At 48.7% G+C, this 21,439-nt stretch overlaps 1 protein-coding gene across 11 annotated transcripts in view; it reads left to right on the top strand.

Annotated features, from left to right (window-relative positions):
• The window catches only part of RIMS2 (regulating synaptic membrane exocytosis 2), an 801,312-nt gene that overhangs the window by 143,346 nt on the left and 636,527 nt on the right, over positions 1-21,439 (top strand). For all 11 annotated transcript variants that reach the window (XM_088442657.1, XM_088442652.1, XM_088442648.1 and 8 more), the window contains exon 4: positions 7,029-7,239. In XM_088442657.1, coding sequence (XP_088298783.1) covers positions 7,029-7,239 — 211 coding nt within the window. The remainder of the gene's footprint in view (positions 1-7,028; positions 7,240-21,439) is intronic.

Genomic DNA, 21,439 nt, shown 5'->3' with positions numbered 1-21,439 from the left:
CTCCATGCACACAGTCACCCTATACCAGGGCTGGCTCTAGGGGTGTTCGACCTGAGTGGTTCAGCAGTATAGTACTGTTCCACCCGTGGGCCGAAGTGGCCCGCGGGTGGTCAAATCGGGGGTTGGGGCTCCCACCGCCGCAGCTGTGCGGCGGTGCTGGAACCCCGGAGTCTGAATGGATATTGTGCACATGCGCGTGGCATCCATTCAGTGCCGTGAGAGGGCTGGGGGAAGCCCAGCTAGCGAGGCTCCACCCAGCCTGACGTTATTTGGAGGCGTGCCATTCGGGCACGCCCCTCAGATAATGTCACGTAAGGAGGCGTGATCTGTGGTAATTAGGCCACGCCCCCAATTTCGACTGCACGAGGCTGCGGCGCACGTGATAAGGAGTGCAGAGCGCTTGGCCACCACAGGGCACTATTAGCCCTGGAGCCGGCCCTGCCCTATATACAGTATTACTCCTTGCACACAGTGAACCAATACACTCCATGCACACAGTGACCCAATACACTCCTGCACACAGTCACCGAATACACTCCTGCACACAGTCACCAAATACACTCCTGCGCACAGTCACCCAATAGACTCCATGTACAGTCACCCAATACACTCCTGCACACAGTGACCCAATACACTCCTGCACACAGTCACCCAATACACTCCATGGACACAGTCACCCAATACACTCCTGCACACAGTCACCCAATACACTCCTGCACACAGTCACCCAATACACTCCTGCACACAGTCACCCAATATACTCCTACACACAGTGACCCAATACACTCCATGGACACAGTCATCCAATACACTCCTACACACAGTGACCCAATACACTCCTGCACACAGTGACCCAATACACTCCTACACACAGTGACCCAATACACTCCATGGACACAGTCACCCAATACACTCCTGCACACAGTCACCCAATACACTCCTGCACACAGTCACCCAATACACTCTTGCACACAGTCACCCAATAGACTCCTTGCACACAGTCACCCAATAGACTCCTGCACACAGTCACCCAATACACTCCTGCACACAGTCACCCAATACAGTCCTGCACACAGTCACCCAATACAGTCCTGCACACAGTCACCCAATACACTCCTGCACACAGTCACCCAATACACTCCTGCACACAGTCACCCAATATACTCCTACACACAGTGACCCAATACACTCCTACACAAAGTGACCCAATACACTCCATGGACACAGTCACCCAATACACTCCTACACACAGTGACCCAATACACTCCTGCACACAGTGACCCAATACACTCCTGCACACAGTGACCCAATACATTTCATGGACACAGTCACCCAATACACTCCTGCACACAGTCACCCAATACACTCCTGCACACAGTCACCCAATAGACTCCTGCACACAGTCACCCAATACACTCCTGCACACAGTGACCCAATACACTCCTTGCACACAGTCACCTAATACACTCCTGCACACAGTCACCCAATACACTCTTGCACACAGTCACCCAATACACTCCTGCACACAGTCACCCAATACACTCCATGGACACAGTGACCCAATAGACTCCTGCACACAGTCATCCAATACACTCCTGCACACAGTGACCCAATACACTCCTGCCCACAGTCACCCAATACACTCCTGCACACAGTCACCCAATACACTCCTGCACACAGTCACCCAATACACTCCTGCACACAGTCACCCAATATACTCCTACACACAGTCACCCAATACACTCCTGCACACAGTCACCCAATACACTCCTGCACACAGTCACCCAATATACTCCTACACACAGTGACCCAATACACTCCTACACACAGTCACCCAATACACTCCATGGAAACAGTCACCCAATACACTCCTACACACAGTGACCCAATACACTCCTGCACACAGTGACCCAATACACTCCTGCACACAGTGACCCAATACACTCCTGCACAGTCACCCAATACACTCCTGCACACAGTCACCCAATACACTCCTGCACAGTCACCCAATACACTCCTGCACACAGTCACCCAATATACTCCTGCACACAGTCACCCAATAGACTCCTGCACACAGTCACCCAATACACTCCTGCACACAGTCAGCCAATACACTCCATGCACACAGTCACCCAATACACTCCTTGCACACAGTCACCCAATACACTCCTGCACACAGTCACCCAATACACTCCTGCACACAGTCACCCAATACACTCCTGCACACAGTCACCCAATACACTCCATGGACACAGTCACCCAATACACTCCATGGACACAGTCACCCAATACACTCCTGCACACAGTCACCCAATACACTCCTGCACACAGTCACCCAATACACTCCTGCACACAGTGACCCAATACACTCCTGCACACAGTGACCCAATACACTCCATGGACACAGTCACCCAATACACTCCTGCACACAGTCACCCAATACACTCCTGCACACAGTCACCCAATACACTCCTGCACACAGTCACCCAATACACTCCTGCACACAGTCACCCAATAGACTCCTTGCACACAGTCACCCAATAGACTCCATGTACCCAATACACTCCTGCACACAGTGACCCAATACACTCCTGCACACAGTGACCCAATACACTCCTGCACACAGTCACCCAATACATTCCATGGACACAGTGACCCAATAGACTCCTGCACACAGTCACCCAATACACTCCTGCACACAGTCACCCAATAGACTCCTGCACACAGTCACCCAATACACTCCTGCACACAGTGACCTAATACACTCCTTGCACACAGTCACCTAATACACTCCTGCACACAGTCACCCAATACACTCTTGCACACAGTCACCCAATACACTCCTGCACACAGTCACCCAATAGAATCCATGGACACAGTGACCTAATAGACTCCTGCACACAGTCACCCAATACACTCCTGCACACAGTGACCCAATACACTCCTGCACACAGTCACCCAATACACTCCTGCACACAGTCACCCAATACACTCCTGCACACAGTCACCCAATACACTCCTGCACACAGTCACCCAATACACTCCTGCACACAGTCACCCAATACACTCCTGCACACAGTCACCCAATACACTCCTGCACACAGTCACCCAATATACTCCTGCACACAGTGTCCCAATACACTCCTACACACAGTCACCCAATACACTCTTGCACACAGTCACCCAATACACTCCTGCACACAGTCACCCAATAGAATCCATGGACACAGTGACCCAATAGACTCCTGCACACAGTCACCCAATACACTCCTGCACACAGTGACCCAATACACTCCTGCACACAGTCACCCAATACACTCCTGCACACAGTCACCCAATACACTCCTGCACACAGTCACCCAATGCACTCCTGCACACAGTCACCCAATACACTCCTGCACACAGTCACCCAATATACTCCTGCACACAGTGTCCCAATACACTCCTACACACAGTCACCCAATACACTCCATGGAAACAGTCACGCAATACACTCCTACACACAGTGACCCAATACACTCCTGCACACAGTCACCCAATACACTCCTGCACACAGTCACCCAATACACTCCTGCACACAGTCACCCAATACACTCCTGCACACAGTCACCCAATAGACTCCTTGCACACAGTCACCCAATAGACTCCATGTACAGTGACCGAATACACTCCTGCACACAGTGACCCAATACACTCCTGCACACAGTGACCCAATATACTCCTTGCACACAGTCACCTAATACACTCCTGCACACAGTCACCCAATACACTCTTGCACACAGTCACCCAATACACTCCTGCACACAGTCACTCAATAGACTCCATGGACACAGTGACCCAATAGACTCCTGCACACAGTCACCCAATACACTCCTGCACACAGTGACCCAATACACTCCTGCACACAGTCACCCAATACACTCCTGCACACAGTCACCCAATACACTCCTGCACACAGTCACCCAATACTCTCCTGCACACAGTCACCCAATATACTCCTACACACAGTGTCCCAATACACTCCTACACACAGTCTCCCAATACACTCCATGGAAACAGTCACCCAATACACTCCTACACACAGTGACCCAATACACTCCTGCACACAGTCATCCAATACACTCCTGCACACAGTCACCCAATAGACTCCTGCACACAGTCACCCAATACACTCCTGCACACAGTCACCCAATAGACTCCTTGCACACAGTCACCCAATAGAGTCCATGTACAGTCACCCAATAGACTCCTGCACACAGTCACCCAATACACTCCTGCACACAGTGACCCAATAGACTCCTGCACACAGTGACCCAATACACTCCTACACACAGTGACCGAATACACTCCATGGACACAGTCACCCAATACACTCCTGCACACAGTCACCCAATACACTCCTACACACAGTGACCCAATACACTCCATGGACACAGTCACCCAATACTCTCCTGCACACAGTCACCCAATACACTCCTGCACACAGTCACCCAATACACTCCTGCACACAGTCACCCAATACACTCCTGCACAGTCACCCAATACACTCCTGCACACAGTCACCCAATACACTCCTGCACACAGTGACCCAATAGACTCCTGCACACAGTCACCCAATACACTCCTGCACACAGTCACCCAATACACTCCTGCACACAGTCACCTAATTCACTCCTTGCACACAGTCACCTAATCCTCTCCATGCACACAGTCACCTAATACACTCCTTGTACACAGTGACCTAATACACTCCATGCACACAGTCACCTAATACACTCCATGCACACAGTCGCCTAATACACTCCATGCACACAGTCACCTAATACACTTCATGCACACAGTCACCTAATACTCTCCATGCACACAGTCACCCAATACACTTCTTGCACACAGTCAGTTACATAATACATTCCTTGCACACAGTTATCCAATATGCTCCTTGTACACAGTCAACTAATACAACCCATGCACACACAATCACCCGACTCAATACTTGTATACAATTATCCAATACACTCCTTGGATGGATCCTACCATACCTTCTTCACCATGATGTCCCCTGCAGTCATGCAATGCTAGGCCTAGGTGTTTTAGGTCTTTTCACCAATTCACGTCTTACCAGAGCCTCCCTAAAATATATATATATATATATATATATTATTATTTATTTATGTATACTATTTTAGTTGTGAATAACATTTTGCATGCAAGTCTCATTTTCTTTTTACTGTTTTATTATCTGAACTGCAGCTACAGATGTTATCTGTGTTGCTTTTCTCCTTCAACTTGATGACTTGTCATTTCCTACTGTAAGTAGTGTTGTTGTGATCACAAGGCATTTGGCAGTTTTATCTACAGCTTGGGTAGCCTGAGGTAGACTATTTTTGGATATAGAGCTAGAGCTCTCCTCATTTGATAACTGCAATAGCCGCGGTGCCAGTCTTTTATAGAGATAACGGTGTCCTGCACTTTTCCATGCTTCTTCCAAGCCTATACAACAGGAAGGTACAGAATAGATCAAAACTTACTTTTTGTTACACTGACTAATGGGCACTAATGTTTAAAATCATGACATTGTCCCTTTAAAGCTGCATTACTATCTGATCACTAAATGTTATCCTTGCCATTCCGAGGGCACTGGGCCATTTTCCAGTTCTCCCCTGTTTCTGTAATATTGAACCGACATATGTACGGTTACCACTTTAAAATGGCTGCGGAGGAAAAGTGTGATTTTGGCATTTGATGGTTCCTCCCATGTGTTCCCCCGGGGCTACATGTTGAACCATAGTGCTTCTTACAGAACATCTGCATGGTGCAGTCGCTGTGGTTCTGGTGGTGAGGTGCGGAAGGAACAGGTGAGTAAAATTTAGGGATTACATATTGTAGCTATACAGAGCCATAGATTAGCAATTCCTAAAATATCTCCGGAGGGATGTAACCTCATCTGCTTTGGAAACGGCATCTCGGTTTATTAACGTGCAAGAAAGAGATTGCAAACACGCCATAGATGTCAATTATACATCAAACACCTTGTAGGAAGCCACATAATAATTGTGACCTTTCTCCTGGGGAGAAAAGTGATAGATTATTTAGCGAGGAGTCTTTGGGCTTTGAATCAGGAAGGGAAAGGAGGTGGAGGTTTAAAGTCCTACTGTAGATGGAAAAGAATGTAGCATTAATGTTATATTCCCCAGATAACTACATAAGAGGCACAAATGTTAGGCGTCCTAAAAAGAGTGAACATTGCTGTACTGTAGGTACTGTATACATAACTGATCCGTGTGTCAGCCCTTGTGTGTTAATGTAATTTGCTGACAGCATGAAACAAAGAACATGACGTATCCACCGTTACTGTTCACTTATCAGCCTGCAATAACTTTTTTGTTTGCTTCTTAACTTTATAATTCTTAATAATCGTATCTTTTTGTGACAGCTAGTTATAGTTACTGTATTGTTGTGATGGGCACGGTGGCATTGCTACCTTACTCTGCCCTGGCCATGGATTACAGTCCACACTCTGTGGAGTTTTTATGTTCTCTCAGCGTTTGTGTGGATTTCCTCTGGGTACTTCAGGTTCTTCCCACAGTCCTTTAGTGTTCATTCTATCACCCTGCACGTGCGTATTCGTAGTTTGTATTCAGCAGTTTGTTGCATCAGCCGAGTGTGCTAGAAGCACCAGAGCAGAGAGCTAAACAATCGTCAGATTGCGTGCGTATTCGTAGTTGCGTACGGTAGTGAATCAGGCCCTTATTGCAGTAGCAAAAGTGCTTTCTACAGGCTGTAATAAGGTACTGCACCCCCTCAGGTAAAACTGAATGATGCGTCATGCAATGGAGATGATACTGCTGTTTTAACAAACATGACCCTGCAAGATCTTTTATTATACCAGAGCAGTAATCGTTATCCTATCAGATTGACACCAACACAATACTGATTTATCAGCAGTTTACATTGTGTTTCCCATGTGGTAGTGATAGAGCGTTACAGAGGTTTCTATAGTAAGCATGTCTCTGTCTTGTCCTCCGCAGGAAATTGCACCAGCAGTTTGAATCATACAAGGAGCAAGTGAAGAAGATGGGCGAGGAGGCACAGCAGCAGCAGGAGCAGAAGGGAGAGGCGCCCACTTGCGGGATCTGCCACAAAACAAAATTCGCAGATGGCTGCGGCCATAACTGTTCATATTGCCAAACAAAGTTCTGCGCACGTTGCGGAGGGAGAGTGTCATTGCGCTCAAGCAAGGTATGCCACGCAGATGGGGGGGACACTGGGAGGGTAGGTTTAAACTGGCTTCAGCCAACAAATATAGATGCATGCATTTTGCTAATATCATTGGCGAAATCTCTTATTCGAAATCTCTTATTCTGCTAGCCTGTGATTCTCAGGTCCTAGAAATGTTTTCTGGTTACCTACAAGTGGCTCTTTGCTCCTTGAGTTGGTTCATCCGAAATTCCCCTGTATGAGAGCTTGAAAAAAAAAAAAAGTTGAGAAAACAAAAACTTAAAGAAGTAATCCATGCCAGTAACGTTGTAGAGCAAGTATAAATGAGTACACATCACAGTGCAGCTAGATAGGTGCCTGTCATGGCTCGGCGAGAGGCGTCCAGTTGACTTCATCAATATATTTTAACTATGTGGTGTGTTCATACAAACTTCCCCTGGGTCAGCAACGATAGTGATGAGTTTCCCCAAGAACTGTGGAGTTTATGAAGCAGTGAAGTAACACATAGCAAAATGTTGGTGTGTCCTTTAGACATCTTCTCTGTTCTTCTATCCTCACTGTGGATTCGCTGGCCACTACGTAAGAGCAGAGCGGGACCCATAGCTATTGTCTCTGATCCCAGACACAACTCATGAACATCTCATTGTAAAGTCGTAACCTTGAGTCCTCACAGTAGCATTTATCTATTGTGATTTGTGCCTGGGGCCAGCCCGTGTCCTGATTCAGCAGTCAGCCCAGTAGCAAAAATAAATACAAAACTTAAGAGTGCAGACGCACATAGGGAAGGACCTTACATACATTCCACTATTATATTTTCCAACTAACAAATGTTGACCCAATAGTGTTAAGAGATATTAATCTTGCCAGCCTGAATAGCGGATTGCATCACTTGACAGTGATCGGCCTGGAGACACGAGAAAGTATCAATTCATTGGACGTAATGTAAGGAGAAAGCAGCATATAATTGGATAGCAGTGACTGTGTCTAGTCACATGCGGCCCTCACTGGTCTTTTAGCTCTCCTACACATTGTAATACCGATTGGAGCCTCTAGAGGCCATCGTCGGTCGCACCATTTAAACTTCCACCAGTCCTGCGGCAGGTGCAGTTTCTTCGTCCATGTACGGCCTTCTATGTGGGTGGTTGGGTGTCTGCGACATGCCCGCGACACTGCCATAACTCGGCCAATAAAAGGACCATCTCTGTGCAGGCGCTAAGACACCTCTCTGTCACCGCCCAGGGGCGCCTACTACATTTTCAACACGCAACTGCGACTCTGTACAGACACAGTTGGGACGCGAGCCCGGTGCGATTTGGACACATGCGCAGTAGCATATTATTGCTTCACTGCGCCCGACATCGGCAGTGCGCGCTGCTAGGAATCAGGGCCGATGTTCTAAATGTTCTAATAAGATTATCGTGAATCTGCGCATGATCAGGACCCGCTCTGCGCATTTGCAGAACGGGTCCTGCGAGATTAAACGCAGGCCTCCCCTATGCTTCTGCCTGATTGACAGACAGAGGCGTTTGGGTGGGGGGGGGGGTACGGGGGCTGGACGGCCTGCATTCCCGGAAACGGGGGCATGTCGCCTCGCTCTGGAGAAGTGTTTTTTTGTTAGAGCCCCCTGATTGCATTTTTTTGTTTTTGTTCACGTTGAACGAAGTTTCAGACTATGGGCCGTATTCAATTTGAGGCGAAAACCCATTGTTGCAGATGACATAATTTTCGCCTGTTTTAATCATCCCCGTATTCAATTTGTAAAAAAACAGGGATAACTTTTCTCCCCACAATAGGTAGCGAAAAAAAGTGCAGAATTGGGGTTTAGGGGTGCAGGCTTTAAAAAAAAAATAGCCTGCACCCCTGGGAATGTCCCCTAAAATTAATGTGTGTCAAAATTTTTTTTTACAAAAATATTGGGACACCCCAAAAAATGTACTTGAATTTTGGGGTTAAAAACAAAAAAATACGGAAGACAAAGTTTTAAAGTAGCAAAATTGATTCAGGGGGGGTCCCCATGTATGCGGCAGGTGTTTTGAAGAATGCGGGTGGTAGCGGCAGGTGGATTTTTGAAGAATTTTAAAAATGGGATTTAAATATATGCTTGCCCCCAGTTTCATGTACCCCAAATTTGATGGAACTAGTTTTTACAAAAATAAATAAATAAAACTAATTGCTATTCTTCACCCCTTCTGCACAGGCGCATTTATGCACCAGCCGTGGCTATTTAAAAACCCTACTTACCTTCCGCAGGCCAAAACAGGGGTACCCATAGTGATCCCCCATGTCAGGACATCATTAGGGGATCCCTGGACGATTTTCCGAAAATTCACCGATTTTTTCCACACTTACCTTTCCGCTGGGTTCCGATTCTGCAGCTTCTGGAATTGGGGATAATTGGAATTCTGGGGATAATTGGGCACCTGATACTTTATCCCCATCAAAAGCTCCGAGGTGTTACGAAAAGCCCGGACCTTTCGCTAGAGATTGAATACCCCCCTATATTGTATGAAATCTCTATTTCCTTACCCAGTTCTGTTCTGAGGGCAGAACCTCCGCTTAGGGGTCACATTCGAGTGTTAGTAGCTTCTGTGATCGAGGATTTGAGTTTTGCTCTTAGTGTATGTTTGTGTTGGAAAACGTATGAAATGTTTTTGGGTTAATTAAAAACGCAGGAAACACGAGCAGCTGTTACAGGCTGGGAGAGAAGGCTGCTGTCAGGGAATGCCACCCACTATATTTAGCAGTTTTCTATATAGCAGCCTTCAATCCAGAAAGTTCAGAAAGTCATCGTGAAAATTATTGCTGCTGTTTAGTGATCTACCGTCACTGCGAGGAGAGCTGCTAAACCAATGGGCCATACTGTCTTTACTTTTCTTCTTGTATATTTTTGTCCTAATTACAGATTAACACGTAATCCGTAAACCCTAACTCCCAGGGCATTCGGGATAAGAGATCCACACATTAATCCTTAGATTGGACACATTATTTTTATGACACATAGGGGTAGATGTACTAAGCCTTCAAGAGAGATAAATTACCAACCAGTCAGCTCCTAACTGTCATTTTTCAAACAGCCTGTAACGTGGCAATTTAGGATCTGATTGCTTGGTACTTCATCTCTCTCCACTTTATCTCCTTCTAATACTTAGTACATCTCCCCCCATAAACTGTATATTATAAGTAATACTCAGTATTCAAATATGCTGTCTCTGTTAGTTTTTTATTATTCGCTTTTTCTGTGTGTGGACCTGACTCTGAGTTACACGTAATGCGGTCGCAATTCCAGTTGTGATATACTGTACGCCCGTATTCTGAGTACACGTACACATCTTTGCAACCACACTGCCGCCAGTCCCCTGGCCGCGAGAGTAGCCGTCATCACTGTAAACGGTACTTACACCAGCCCCACGCTAGGATACTTTATTATGACACGCGCTCCAAACGCGCTTGCAGGACATTTCGCTTAAACGTGTACTTCCAGTTGCAACCCAGTAACGCCCATTCAGCGGTCTCAGAGAAAAGCCTGAGATGCGAACGTGTCAGAGTCTCTCGTAAGTGCTTAAAGATGCGTTTGCGGTCCGCAGCGTGCGCTCAGTTTTACAAAAACCATTTCATGCTATTTATAATCAAAACGCAAACGTTGGCGTGATGATCTAATGCATATCAGGGTCCAATTTTTTAATAATAGATTTACATCATTGACTATAATGTAGCAAAATGGACCCGTAGTCTGCATGGGTAGGGTATGAGATGCTGGCACTCGGGATCCTGGCGGTCAGAATCCCGACCTCGGCAGCCCAACAGGGTTAGAACACCGACACCTGTCAGTAAGTATCCTAACCCTACCCCTGTCCCTAACCTCCCGCCCCACACCCTAAACCTAACCTCTCCCCCTTAGTGCCTAACCCTAACCCTCCCCCCTAGTGTCTAACCTTAACCCTCCCCCCTTAGTGCCTAACCCTTCCCGCTTAGTGCCTAACCATTTCCCCTTAGTGCCTAACCCTAACCCTCTCCCTTAGTGCCTAACCCTAACCCTCCCCCCTTAGTGCCTAACCCTTCCCCCTTATTGCCTAACCCTCCCCCTTGGTGCCTAACCCTTCCCCCTTAGTGCCTAACCCTAACCCTCCCCCCTTAGTGCCTAACCCTTGCCCCTTAGTGCCTAGCCCTAACCCTCTCCCCTAGTGCCTAACCCTCCCCCTAGTGCCTAACCCTCCCCCCTTAGTGCCTAACTCTTCCCCCTTAGTGCCTAACCCTCCCCCTTAGTGCCTAACCCTTCCCCCTTAGTGCCTAACCCTAACCCTCCCCCTTAGTGCCTAACCCTTCCCCCTTAGTGCGTAACCCTAACCCTCTCCCCTAGTGTCTAACCCTAACCCACCCCCCTTAGTGCCTAACCCTTCCCCCTTAGTACCTAACCCTAACTCTCCCCCTTAGTGCCTAACCCTCCCCCTAGTGCCTAACCCTCTCCCCTTAGTGCCTAACCCTTCCCCCTTAGTGCCTAACCCTCCCCCTTAGTGCCTAACCCTTCCCCCTTAGTGCCTAACCCTAACCCTCCCCCCTTAGTGCCTAACCCTTCCTCCTTAGTGCCTAACCCTAACCCTCCCCCCTTAGTGCCTAACCCTAGCCATCCCCCCTTAGTGCCTAACCCTAACCCTCACCCCTAGTGCCTAACCCTCCCCCCTAGTGCCTAACCCTTCTCCCTTAGTGCCTAACCCTTCCCCCTTAGTGCCTAACCCTAACCCTCCCCCTTAGTCCTTAGTGCCTAACCCTTCCTCCTTAGTGCCTAACCCTTCCCCCTTTGTGCCTAACCCTAACCCTCTCCCCTAGTGCCTAACCCTTCCCCCTTAGTGCCTAACCCTAACCCTCCCCCCTAGTGCCTAACCCTCCCCACTTAGTGCCTAACCCTAACCCTCCCGCCTAGTGTCTAACCCTAACCGTCCCCCTTAGTGTCTAACCCACACCCTCCCCCTTAGTGCCTAACCCTCCCCCTAGTGCCTAACCCCTAACCCTCCCCCTAGTGCCTAACCCCTAACCCCCCCTAGTGCCTAACCCTCCCCCCTAGTGCCTAACCCTAACCCTCCCCCCTAGTGCCTAACCCTAACCCTCCCCCCTTAGTGCCTAACCCTCCCCCCTAGTGTCTAACCCTCCCCCTTAGTGCCTAACCCGACACCCCTAGTGCCTGAACCGAACCCTCCCCCCTTAGTGCCTAACCCTAATCCTCCCCACTAGTATCTATCCCTCCCCCCATAGTGCCTAACCCTTCTCCCTTAGTGCCTAACCCTTCCCCTTAGAGCCTTACCCGACACCCCTAGTGCCTAACCCCTAACCCTCCCCCTAGTGCCTAACCCCTAACCCTCCCCCTAGTGCCTAACCCTCCCCCCTAGTGCCTAACCCTCCCCCCTAGTGCCTAACCCTAACCCTCCCCCCTTAGTGCCTAACCCTCCCCCCTAGTGTCTAACCCTAACCCTCCCCCCTTAGTGCCTAACCCTAACCCTCCCCACTAGTGTCTATCCCTCCCCCCATAGTGCCTAACCCTTCTCCCTTAGTGCCTAACCCTCCCCCCATAGTGCCTAACCCTAACCCTTCTCCCTTAGTGCCTAATCCTTCCCCCTTAGAGCCTTACCCGACACCCCTAGTGCCTAACCCTAACTTTCGCCAAGTGCCTAACCCTGCCCCTGGTGCCTAACCCTCCCCCTAACCCCACTACTTACCGTTAGGATGCCGGCGCCGGGATTCTGACTGGTGTTAGGATTCCGGCATCCTGGCTGTCGGGATTTCAACTACCTCCCATCTGCACATGTGACGGCGGCCAATATGTGAGCTGCGCCAACATAAATGAGCATGCAGTCAATCAATTAACTGGAGACTAATGACATCACTGAGGCACCAATGCATAGATTTACTAAAGCTTCTAAAAATGGTGGTGTTGCCCATAGCAACCAATCAGATGCTGTCTTTTTCAAGGAGGAAATAGAGAAATGATAGACATAATCTGTTTGGTTGCTATGGGAACACCACCACTTTTTATTTTTAAGTGTCTATTCATCATCACTTAGGGGTCTATTTACTAAGCAGTGTTAGGAGACAGAGTGAAAAGTGTTAAGAAAGTGATAAGGTGCCAGCCAATCAGCTCCCAACTGTCTTCTCACAGGCTGTGTTTCAAAAATGACAGTTGGGAGCTGATTGGCTGGCACCTTATCACTTTCTTATCACTTTTCACTCTGTCTCCTAACACTGCTTAGTAAATAGACCCCATAATTTCTACAAAAAGCAGGTGAAAATTTAATTTTTCACCTACTTTTGTGTAAATTAAGTGTCAGGACTATTCATTATAAAAATAACACAGGAGATATCACAAGCAAGCAGTAGCCACCAGAGCAATATAAAATTGTACGGTATGGAGACAGCTGATTTTCGGACTAGCTGTCTCCGTACTGGAACAATGTTGAATTGCTGCGGCGGCTTTGTATCCACCGATGCTGTTTGCAGTGAGTTGGATACCTAATTGTCGGGGGCCCAGTGGTGTATCTATAATGGGTGCAGTGTGTGCGGGGTACACGGGCCCCGCACCGCACACCCTGCACCCATATTATTTTAAACTCACCTGTCCGTGGTCTCGCGTCGTGTGTCAGCGCTGCTCAGAACACTGGAAAATGGCTGCCGCGGCCATTATTCCGGTGTTCTGCGCATGCGCAGTAGACTCCAGGCACACTCTAGTGCTCGGAGTCTACTAATGCTCCGGTGGCTGGCCAGCCCCATCAGTCGGCTGCCGGCCACCGAGGAGAGAGGAGGGGGCCCCGCACGGGTCCTCTCTTGAGACGCCCCTGCGGGGCCGTCCAGCACCTGATAACTAGCATCATGAATGGACCCCTTAGAAGCTTTATTAAATCTACCCCCAAGACAGCACCTAGGGAATTGTTCAGCCCTCAAAGTCCTCAGTCCTCAAAGTGGTTACGGAAGAGTGAGCCGGATAGCAATAGGAATATAAAGCAAACGAGCACATTACAAATGACAGTGCTGATCACTGCAGTCATTGTAAATCTCATTTTCTGTAAGGGGCTAAGTGGCCATGAAATCACTCAGCTAAAATTGGCCAAAAGACAAACTTTACAATAGATCAAAACGAGCGGTTTCGGATGTAGTCGGTACCACTTTGTTTAATGAAAAATCATGAATGAACATGGGGGTAAGAAAGAAAAAACAATAATCTAAATATAGTCCCGTGAATAATGTCTAAATGAGGATTTACTGTACATAGTACGTAGTTTGGGATGTAATTTAATTAGCAGCTATATTAAATATCTCCCAAATCACAAGGTTCAACAAATTAACAGCTCTGTATGACGTGCGCAGCCCCGTTCTTGGCACTTCGTGTCTGGCATCTGCTATGTAAATGTTATCCAGAGCAAACTTAATATCAGCTACTTGTTAGCAAGCATGTCACACTTATAAGTATTACAGGTTTCATAATATTCTCTTCTGGTAACATACTCATTCTCAGGGGAGACACTCCGCAATCTTACAATACGTTGCTGATACCTGTTACTTAATAGTTTGGACTAATGTGAGTCATACATCTATGGCTCGATTTCACATCCTGCCAATGCCGATCCGATCATCAATCAAAAATGCAGATCCGCGGACATCGATGATTGGCAATCCGTTAGCACATCTGGGAAAAACTTGCATGTTAAGTATCCCTGACTCGCTAATACTGATCATTTTTTGGTCAGGATCGGTGAATTTCCAGCATGTTGGACTTCCCCAATTCCCCGTCCCCCGTGTCAGCAGAACGAGGAATTGGGGCAATACATGGCAGATGTATGGGCCCCATAAATGTCTATAGGATATTATTGTCAGAGCATTCTTCCATCAGGATCAGAAATAAACTCAAAGCCTGGGAGAAAAGAGAACCCATGTTTTGATAGGACACAGGGGGTACTACTACTGGGGGCACTGCACATAGGGGGGACTTCTACTGGGGGCACTGCACATAGGGGGGACTTCTACTGGGGGCACTGCATAGTGGTACCACTTCGTGGGGCACTGCATAGGGGGCCCCAAAGCATATTCTTGCACTGCCCCCAGTTGTAGTCCCCGCTATGTGCACTGCTCCCAGTAGAAGTCCCCGCTATGTGCAGTGCCCCCAGTAGTTGTTCTCCCTAGGTGCAGTGCCCCCAGTAGTAGTCTCCCTAGGTGCAGTGCCCCCAGTAGTAGTCCCCCTATGTGCACTGCCCCGAGTAGTAGCCCCCCCTATGTGCACTCTCCCCAGTAGTAGTCCCTGCTATGTGCAGTGCCCCCAGTAGTAGTCCCAGCTATGTGCAGTGCCCCCAGTAGTAGTTCCCCTTATGTGCAGTGCCCCCAGTAGTAGTCCCCAATATGTGCACTGCCCCCAGTACTAGTCCTCCTATGTGCAGTGCCCCCAGTAGTAGTCCCCGCTATGTGCAGTGCCCCAGTAGTAGTCCCCCCTATGTGCAGTGCCCCCAGTAGTAGTCTCCCCTATGTGCAGTGCCTCCAGTAGTAGTCCTCCCTATGTGCAATGCCCCCAGTAGTAGTTCCTCCTATGTGCAGTGACCCCAGTAGTAGTCCCAGCTATGTGCAGTGCCCCCAGTAGTAGTCCTCCTATGTGCAGTGCCCCCAGTAGTAGTCCCCTCTATGTGCACTGCCCCCAGTACTAGTCCTCTTATGTGCAGTGCCCCCAGTAGTAGTCCCCGCTATGTGCAGTGCCCCAGTAGTAGTCCCCCCTATGTGCAGTGCCCCCAGTAGTAGTCTCCCCTATGTGCAGTGCCTCCAGTAGTAGTCCTCCCTATGTGCAATACCCCCAGTAGTAGTTCCTCCTATGTGTAGTGACCCCAGTAGTAGTCCCAGCTATGTGCAGTGCCCCCAGTAGTAGTTCCCCCTATGTGCAGTGCCCCCAGTAGTAGCCCCCCCTATGTGCAGTGCCCCCAGTAGTAGTCCCAGCTATGTGCAGTGCCCCCAGTAGTAGTTCCCCTTATGTGCAGTGCCCCCAGTAGTAGTCCCCCCTATGTGCAGTGCCCCCAGTAGTAGTTCCCCCTATGTGCAGTGCCCCCAGTAGTAGTCCCCCCTATGTGCAGTGCCCCCAGTAGTAGTTCCCCCTATGTGCAGTGCCCCCAGTAATAGTCCCCCCTATGTGCAGTGCCCCCAGTAGTAGTTCCCCCTATGTGCAGTGCCCCCAGTAGTAGTCCCCCCTATGTGCAGTGCCCCCAGTAGTAGTCCTCCCTATGTGCAATGCCCCCAGTAGTAGTTCCTCCTATGTGCAGTGACCCCAGTAGTAGTCCCAGCTATGTGCAGTGCCCCCAGTAGTAGTTCCCCCTATGTGCAGTGCCCCCAGTAGTAGTCCCCCCTATGTGCAGTGCCCCCAGTAGTAGTCCTCCTATGTGCAGTGCCCCCAGTAGTAGTCCCCTCTATGTGCACTTCCCCCAGTACTAGTCCTCCTATGTGCAGTGCCCCCAGTAGTAGTCCCCGCTATGTGCAGTGCCCCAGTAGTAGTCCCCCCTATGTGCAGTGCCCCCAGTAGTAGTCTCCCCTATGTGCAGTGCCTCCAGTAGTAGTCCTCCCTATGTGCAATGCCCCCAGTAGTAGTTCCTCCTATGTGCAGTGACCCCAGTAGTAGTCCCAGCTATGTGCAGTGCCCCCAGTAGTAGTTTCCCCTATGTTCAGTGCCCCCAGTAGTAGTCCCAGCTATGTGCAATGCCCCCAGTAGTAGTCCCAGCTATGTGCAGTGCCCCCAGTAGTAGTTCCCCCTATGTGCATTGCCCCCAGTAGTAGTCCCCCCTATGTGCATTGCCCCCAGTAGTAGTTCCCCCTATGTGCAGTGCCCCCAGTAGTAGTTCCCCCTATGTGCAGTGCCCCCAGTAGTAGTCCTCCCTATGTGCAGTGCCCCCAGTAGTAGTCCCAGCTATGTGCAGTGCCCCCAGTAGTAGTTCCCCCTATGTGCAGTGCCCCCAGTAGTAGTCCCCCCTATGTGCAGTGCCCCCAGTAGTAGTCCTCCCTATGTGCAATGCCCCCAGTAGTAGTTCCTCCTATGTGCAGTGACCCCAGTAGTAGTCCCCCCTATGTGGTCTCTCCCATCACCCACTGCGGGAGCCGGAAGGCGGAGCTCATGAGTGAGCTCCAGCCCGGCTCCCTCCGTGGACGCAGCAGCCAATGAGTGTCTATCTGACTCTCATTGGCTGCCAAAACAAACACACCATCGCCGCGTAGTACGAGTGTACTACCCGGGGCTGGTAGCGGTTTTTGTTGTGTAGTGCAGACCTCAATCACTGCGGACCGCACTACAGTGTGGGGCCAGGGGACACTGGCGGCGGGTGCAGCGGCGCTGTTGCCTGCAGGGGCAATGGGCCCCTGCACCACATCAGGCCCCGGTGCAAGCCACCGGCTGCACCGCCGCTAGTTCCGACACTGAACAGATGGTTATAAATGTTAAAAAGGGAAGATAAAGAGAATAAGTCAAGAAGCATTTTAATGGGAAACCATCATTAATGTCAGACAATTTGAATTGATGTTTGAATATAACCTTCAGGCATAGTTGCTGACTTGTATTGGAGAGCCTGTATGGGAGATCTAAGTAGCATATGCGGGGGTTTGGTGACGCAATTCTGACCATGGTGGCCTGGTGGTCTTGTCATTACGTACGATGACATAGCACATGATCACCCGAGCTGTGAATATCAAGCCGAGATCTGGTCAGAATGATGACAAACAAGCAAGATGTCAGCATTCAAAAATGACGAAACGTTTAAAATGTTGACTTGTTCATAATGTCGACATTTAACATGTCGACAGAACCAAGCTGGTTTTGCCTTTAAAATAATTGCCTTTTTAAAGAAGATAAACTATGGGAAGACTCACAGGAGTTTCCACAGATGCTGGAAGTTGCACCTTATTACATAAGCCCCCCAGTCTTAGGGGTAAATTTACTAAGAATCGAGTTTGGTCAAGTTTTTATTTTTTTGGAACTCACTTTGACTCGCCGAAACTTGGGTAAGTTTCACGTTTTTCAACTTGCAAATTTACTAAGAAGTGAATTTAGCTGAAAGTGAGTTTTCCGATGGTGAAGCAGAATTAGTTTTTTCCCCCAAATTGCGAGTTTAGATGAGATGACTTACCCAAGATTGCAGTGTTTTACCTCTGCAAAACTCACCCAGGCAAGCAGCCTGCACATATCAGTGAAATATGTGAAGCTGCTTGTGTGGTCTACCTGTAAGAAAGGGGTTAAATGTTTTTTAAAAAAATGACGTAGGGCCCCCTCCCCCCCAAAAGCCTAACCAGCCCCAGACTTGCCAGCCAGTCCTGGTTCCTAAAATTGCGGGAAACAAAATGAGTAGGATTCCACCATGATTTAGGAACCAGCACCTGGCTGCAGGGCCAGTCTTGGTTTTAATTATAGGGGGAAAAAAAAATGCATAGGGGTCCCCATATAATTAAAACCAGCACAGGACCCAAAACGGCCGGGCTGTAATGCCACAGCCTGGAGACCCTATTACCGGTGTTTCGTGGCCAAAACATTATCAGCCCAAGCCACTCAGGCTAAGCCAGGAATCTCATGGGAAGTGGGGAACTCCTAAAAAAGGGGTCCCCCCTCTCCCGAACCCCAGGCTTGGTCTGAAGCCCGGGGCTCTTCCCCTCTATCCTGGACTGGGTACAGGGGTAATAAAGTGAAGAATAGATGTAAACTATTGCATTTTACAGTGGGACTACAGGTGCCAGCATGCCTGCCCTTTGGCACTTGTGGAACTACAAGTGCCAGCAGGCGGCCGACACCCGTACCCCCACTGTAATATAATTAGTTCAAAAAAGACATAACACACACACTGTGAATAGTAAAGATTTATTACACACATCCATCTATCACACATACTTACCTTCTACCAGATGTTTCTGTCCTCCTCTCCAAAGTAGAATCCATGGGAAATGGCCTTCATAAAAGATACTCACCTCCATCCTGGCGCTTCTCTCTGTAGCATCCAAGGTCTTTGCAAAACAAAAAACCTACTTACCCGAACCAATCCGAACAAGTGTATGTATATGCTGTTGCATATACTTACAATACGCGAACTGACAGATAATCGGAATCATCTGTTTTTTAATATGGCCCGCTGGCCAATCAGCGGCCACTTTACATGTAGCGGCCGTTCATTGGCTGATCCCACATGGATCGGCCACTATTCACCGCTGCGCCGACGTCCTTGAGCTTAGGTGTTCAGTCGCCGGGGGTGGAGGTGAGTGGTGGGGTGAGTATTCTCCCCGGGGTCTGCTAGGGCTTAAATGGGTGTGTCTTGTTCCCGCGGTGAGGGTCATGGGCGCAGTAAATTTGCGAGTTTGAAAAACAGGCTAAACTCTCATGATTTTGCAAACTCACCCAAACTCGATTCTTAGTAAATGAGCCCCTTAATGTCTTGTCATTTGTCAATATTCACTCTGCAACAATAAATAGATTCCTAGTATTATCAATAATTAAGTAATAGAAGTATAGTTACTAATTGGAAACTTTTCAAAGCCGACACAATTTGGTGGGGGAATTTAAAACGGCAATAATACTAAATGCAAGACACTCCTGGTTTTACATTCAATAGTATAGCCCTTTTGAATCCTGCGGTTAGAACAGCTGAAAAGCATGGCTTTGAAAAGCTGACTCTTGGTCAATATACCCCGTGCTGTCTACATGAGTGAATGGTGCAAGAGATATATTGCGATTCCAAATAAATAATACAGGAAACATACTTTAAATGTTATCGTTGTATCAGTAATAAATAACAGACATGTTTGCTCCTAGGTAGGCATTAGTCATTTACATTGGTTATTAGAAATAGTGACGTTGTAGGCAGTTTGTGCAGTTTTACGCAGCGTCATATATCGTAATATCTAGCCCAGTTTTCACAACTGACCTTGCAATCTGTTTGACACAAAGTTAGTCAGCAGTGAACATTGGGCCTGATTCTGAGACGGACGCTCTTGAAGAGCGCCCGCTCTGAATCAGGGCGTTTTTTTTTTTGTTCTTTGGTTGCGGCCTCCTGTCCGCTTGCTAAACTGTGGGTGACCACTCACAGCTTTTGCAGGCGGCCAGGTGATGGTCGCGACCATCGCGACCGTCGGGGCTTGTGACGAGACCCTTGTGGTAGGGTCTCGTTCCCGCAAGCCCCAGAGAGCTTCTGGCTCTAATAGAGCCGGAAGCTCTCCCACTGACATCACTGGTGATGTCAGTGGTGTCTCCCACAAATGGCAGAACGCCTCCGTTTGTGTAGCCGCCCCGCCTACAAAACGGGGCGAACTGTCAATCAACATCGACAGCCGCCTCTTTTGTAGTGAGTCCCGGAGGCTTGCGCATGCGCAGTACCCCACAATCGACCCGCTTGCGAGCGCGTCTGAATCAGGCCCATAGAGCATTATGAGCCAGAGTTCAAAATATGCAATGACCCCCCGCTGCATTAAGTGACAAAATCACTGAACAATATACAATATAGTGTACTGCAGAGTATAGCGTTATGGGAAATTTGAAAGTAACAGGGATGGCAAAGGCTATATATGTTTTGAGCTCTTTAATAGACACACTAAGGGGTAATTCAGAGATGACCTCAATGGCAGCTGCACCTTTTATCGCAGCCTCTACTGCATCTTTATGCCAATGGCGTAGACGATGGATGTCCTATTGACCCTGGCTGCGATATTGCCGCACCATCGGACATTACACCTGCCTATGGCAGGCGCAGAATGTCTGACTGACCATGACTGCCAGTGTCAGTGCAACTACATCTTTAGGTGCAGTCATTGACATTGACACACCTGCGACTGATAACCCCCCTCCCAGAAACTCCCATCGAATTTGCATGAATTTCCGTGCAATTCTGATCAGTGTCTATCCCAGCGGAAAACACTGGAACGCATGCAAAGTGCTTGATGCTTTACCTGCGTTCATCTAGGGGGTATTTATCAAAGCTTGGAGAGAGGAAAATTGTGAGAGATAAAGTATTAACCAATCAGCTCCTAACTGTCAGGATGCGGCCTGGGATCGGCCGCTACTCACCGCTGCGCCGGCATCCTTGAGCTTGGGTGTTCAGTCACTGGGATGGAGGTGAGTGGTGGGGTGAGTATTCTCCTCCCGGGGTCTGCTAGGGCTTCCGTGCATGTGTCTTGGTTCCCACGGTGGCAGTCATGAGCACAGCCATGTTAATCTGTATCACCTGACTAGTCTCTCCCAATGGTA

This window comes from Taudactylus pleione, unplaced genomic scaffold, assembly GCF_031769625.1.
Source record: "Taudactylus pleione unplaced genomic scaffold, aTauple2 ptg000314l, whole genome shotgun sequence".
NCBI classification, from domain to species: Eukaryota; Metazoa; Chordata; class Amphibia; order Anura; family Myobatrachidae; genus Taudactylus; species Taudactylus pleione.
The sequence above is the reverse complement of the archived record's forward strand: the minus strand, read 5'-3'. Positions and strand labels throughout refer to the sequence as shown.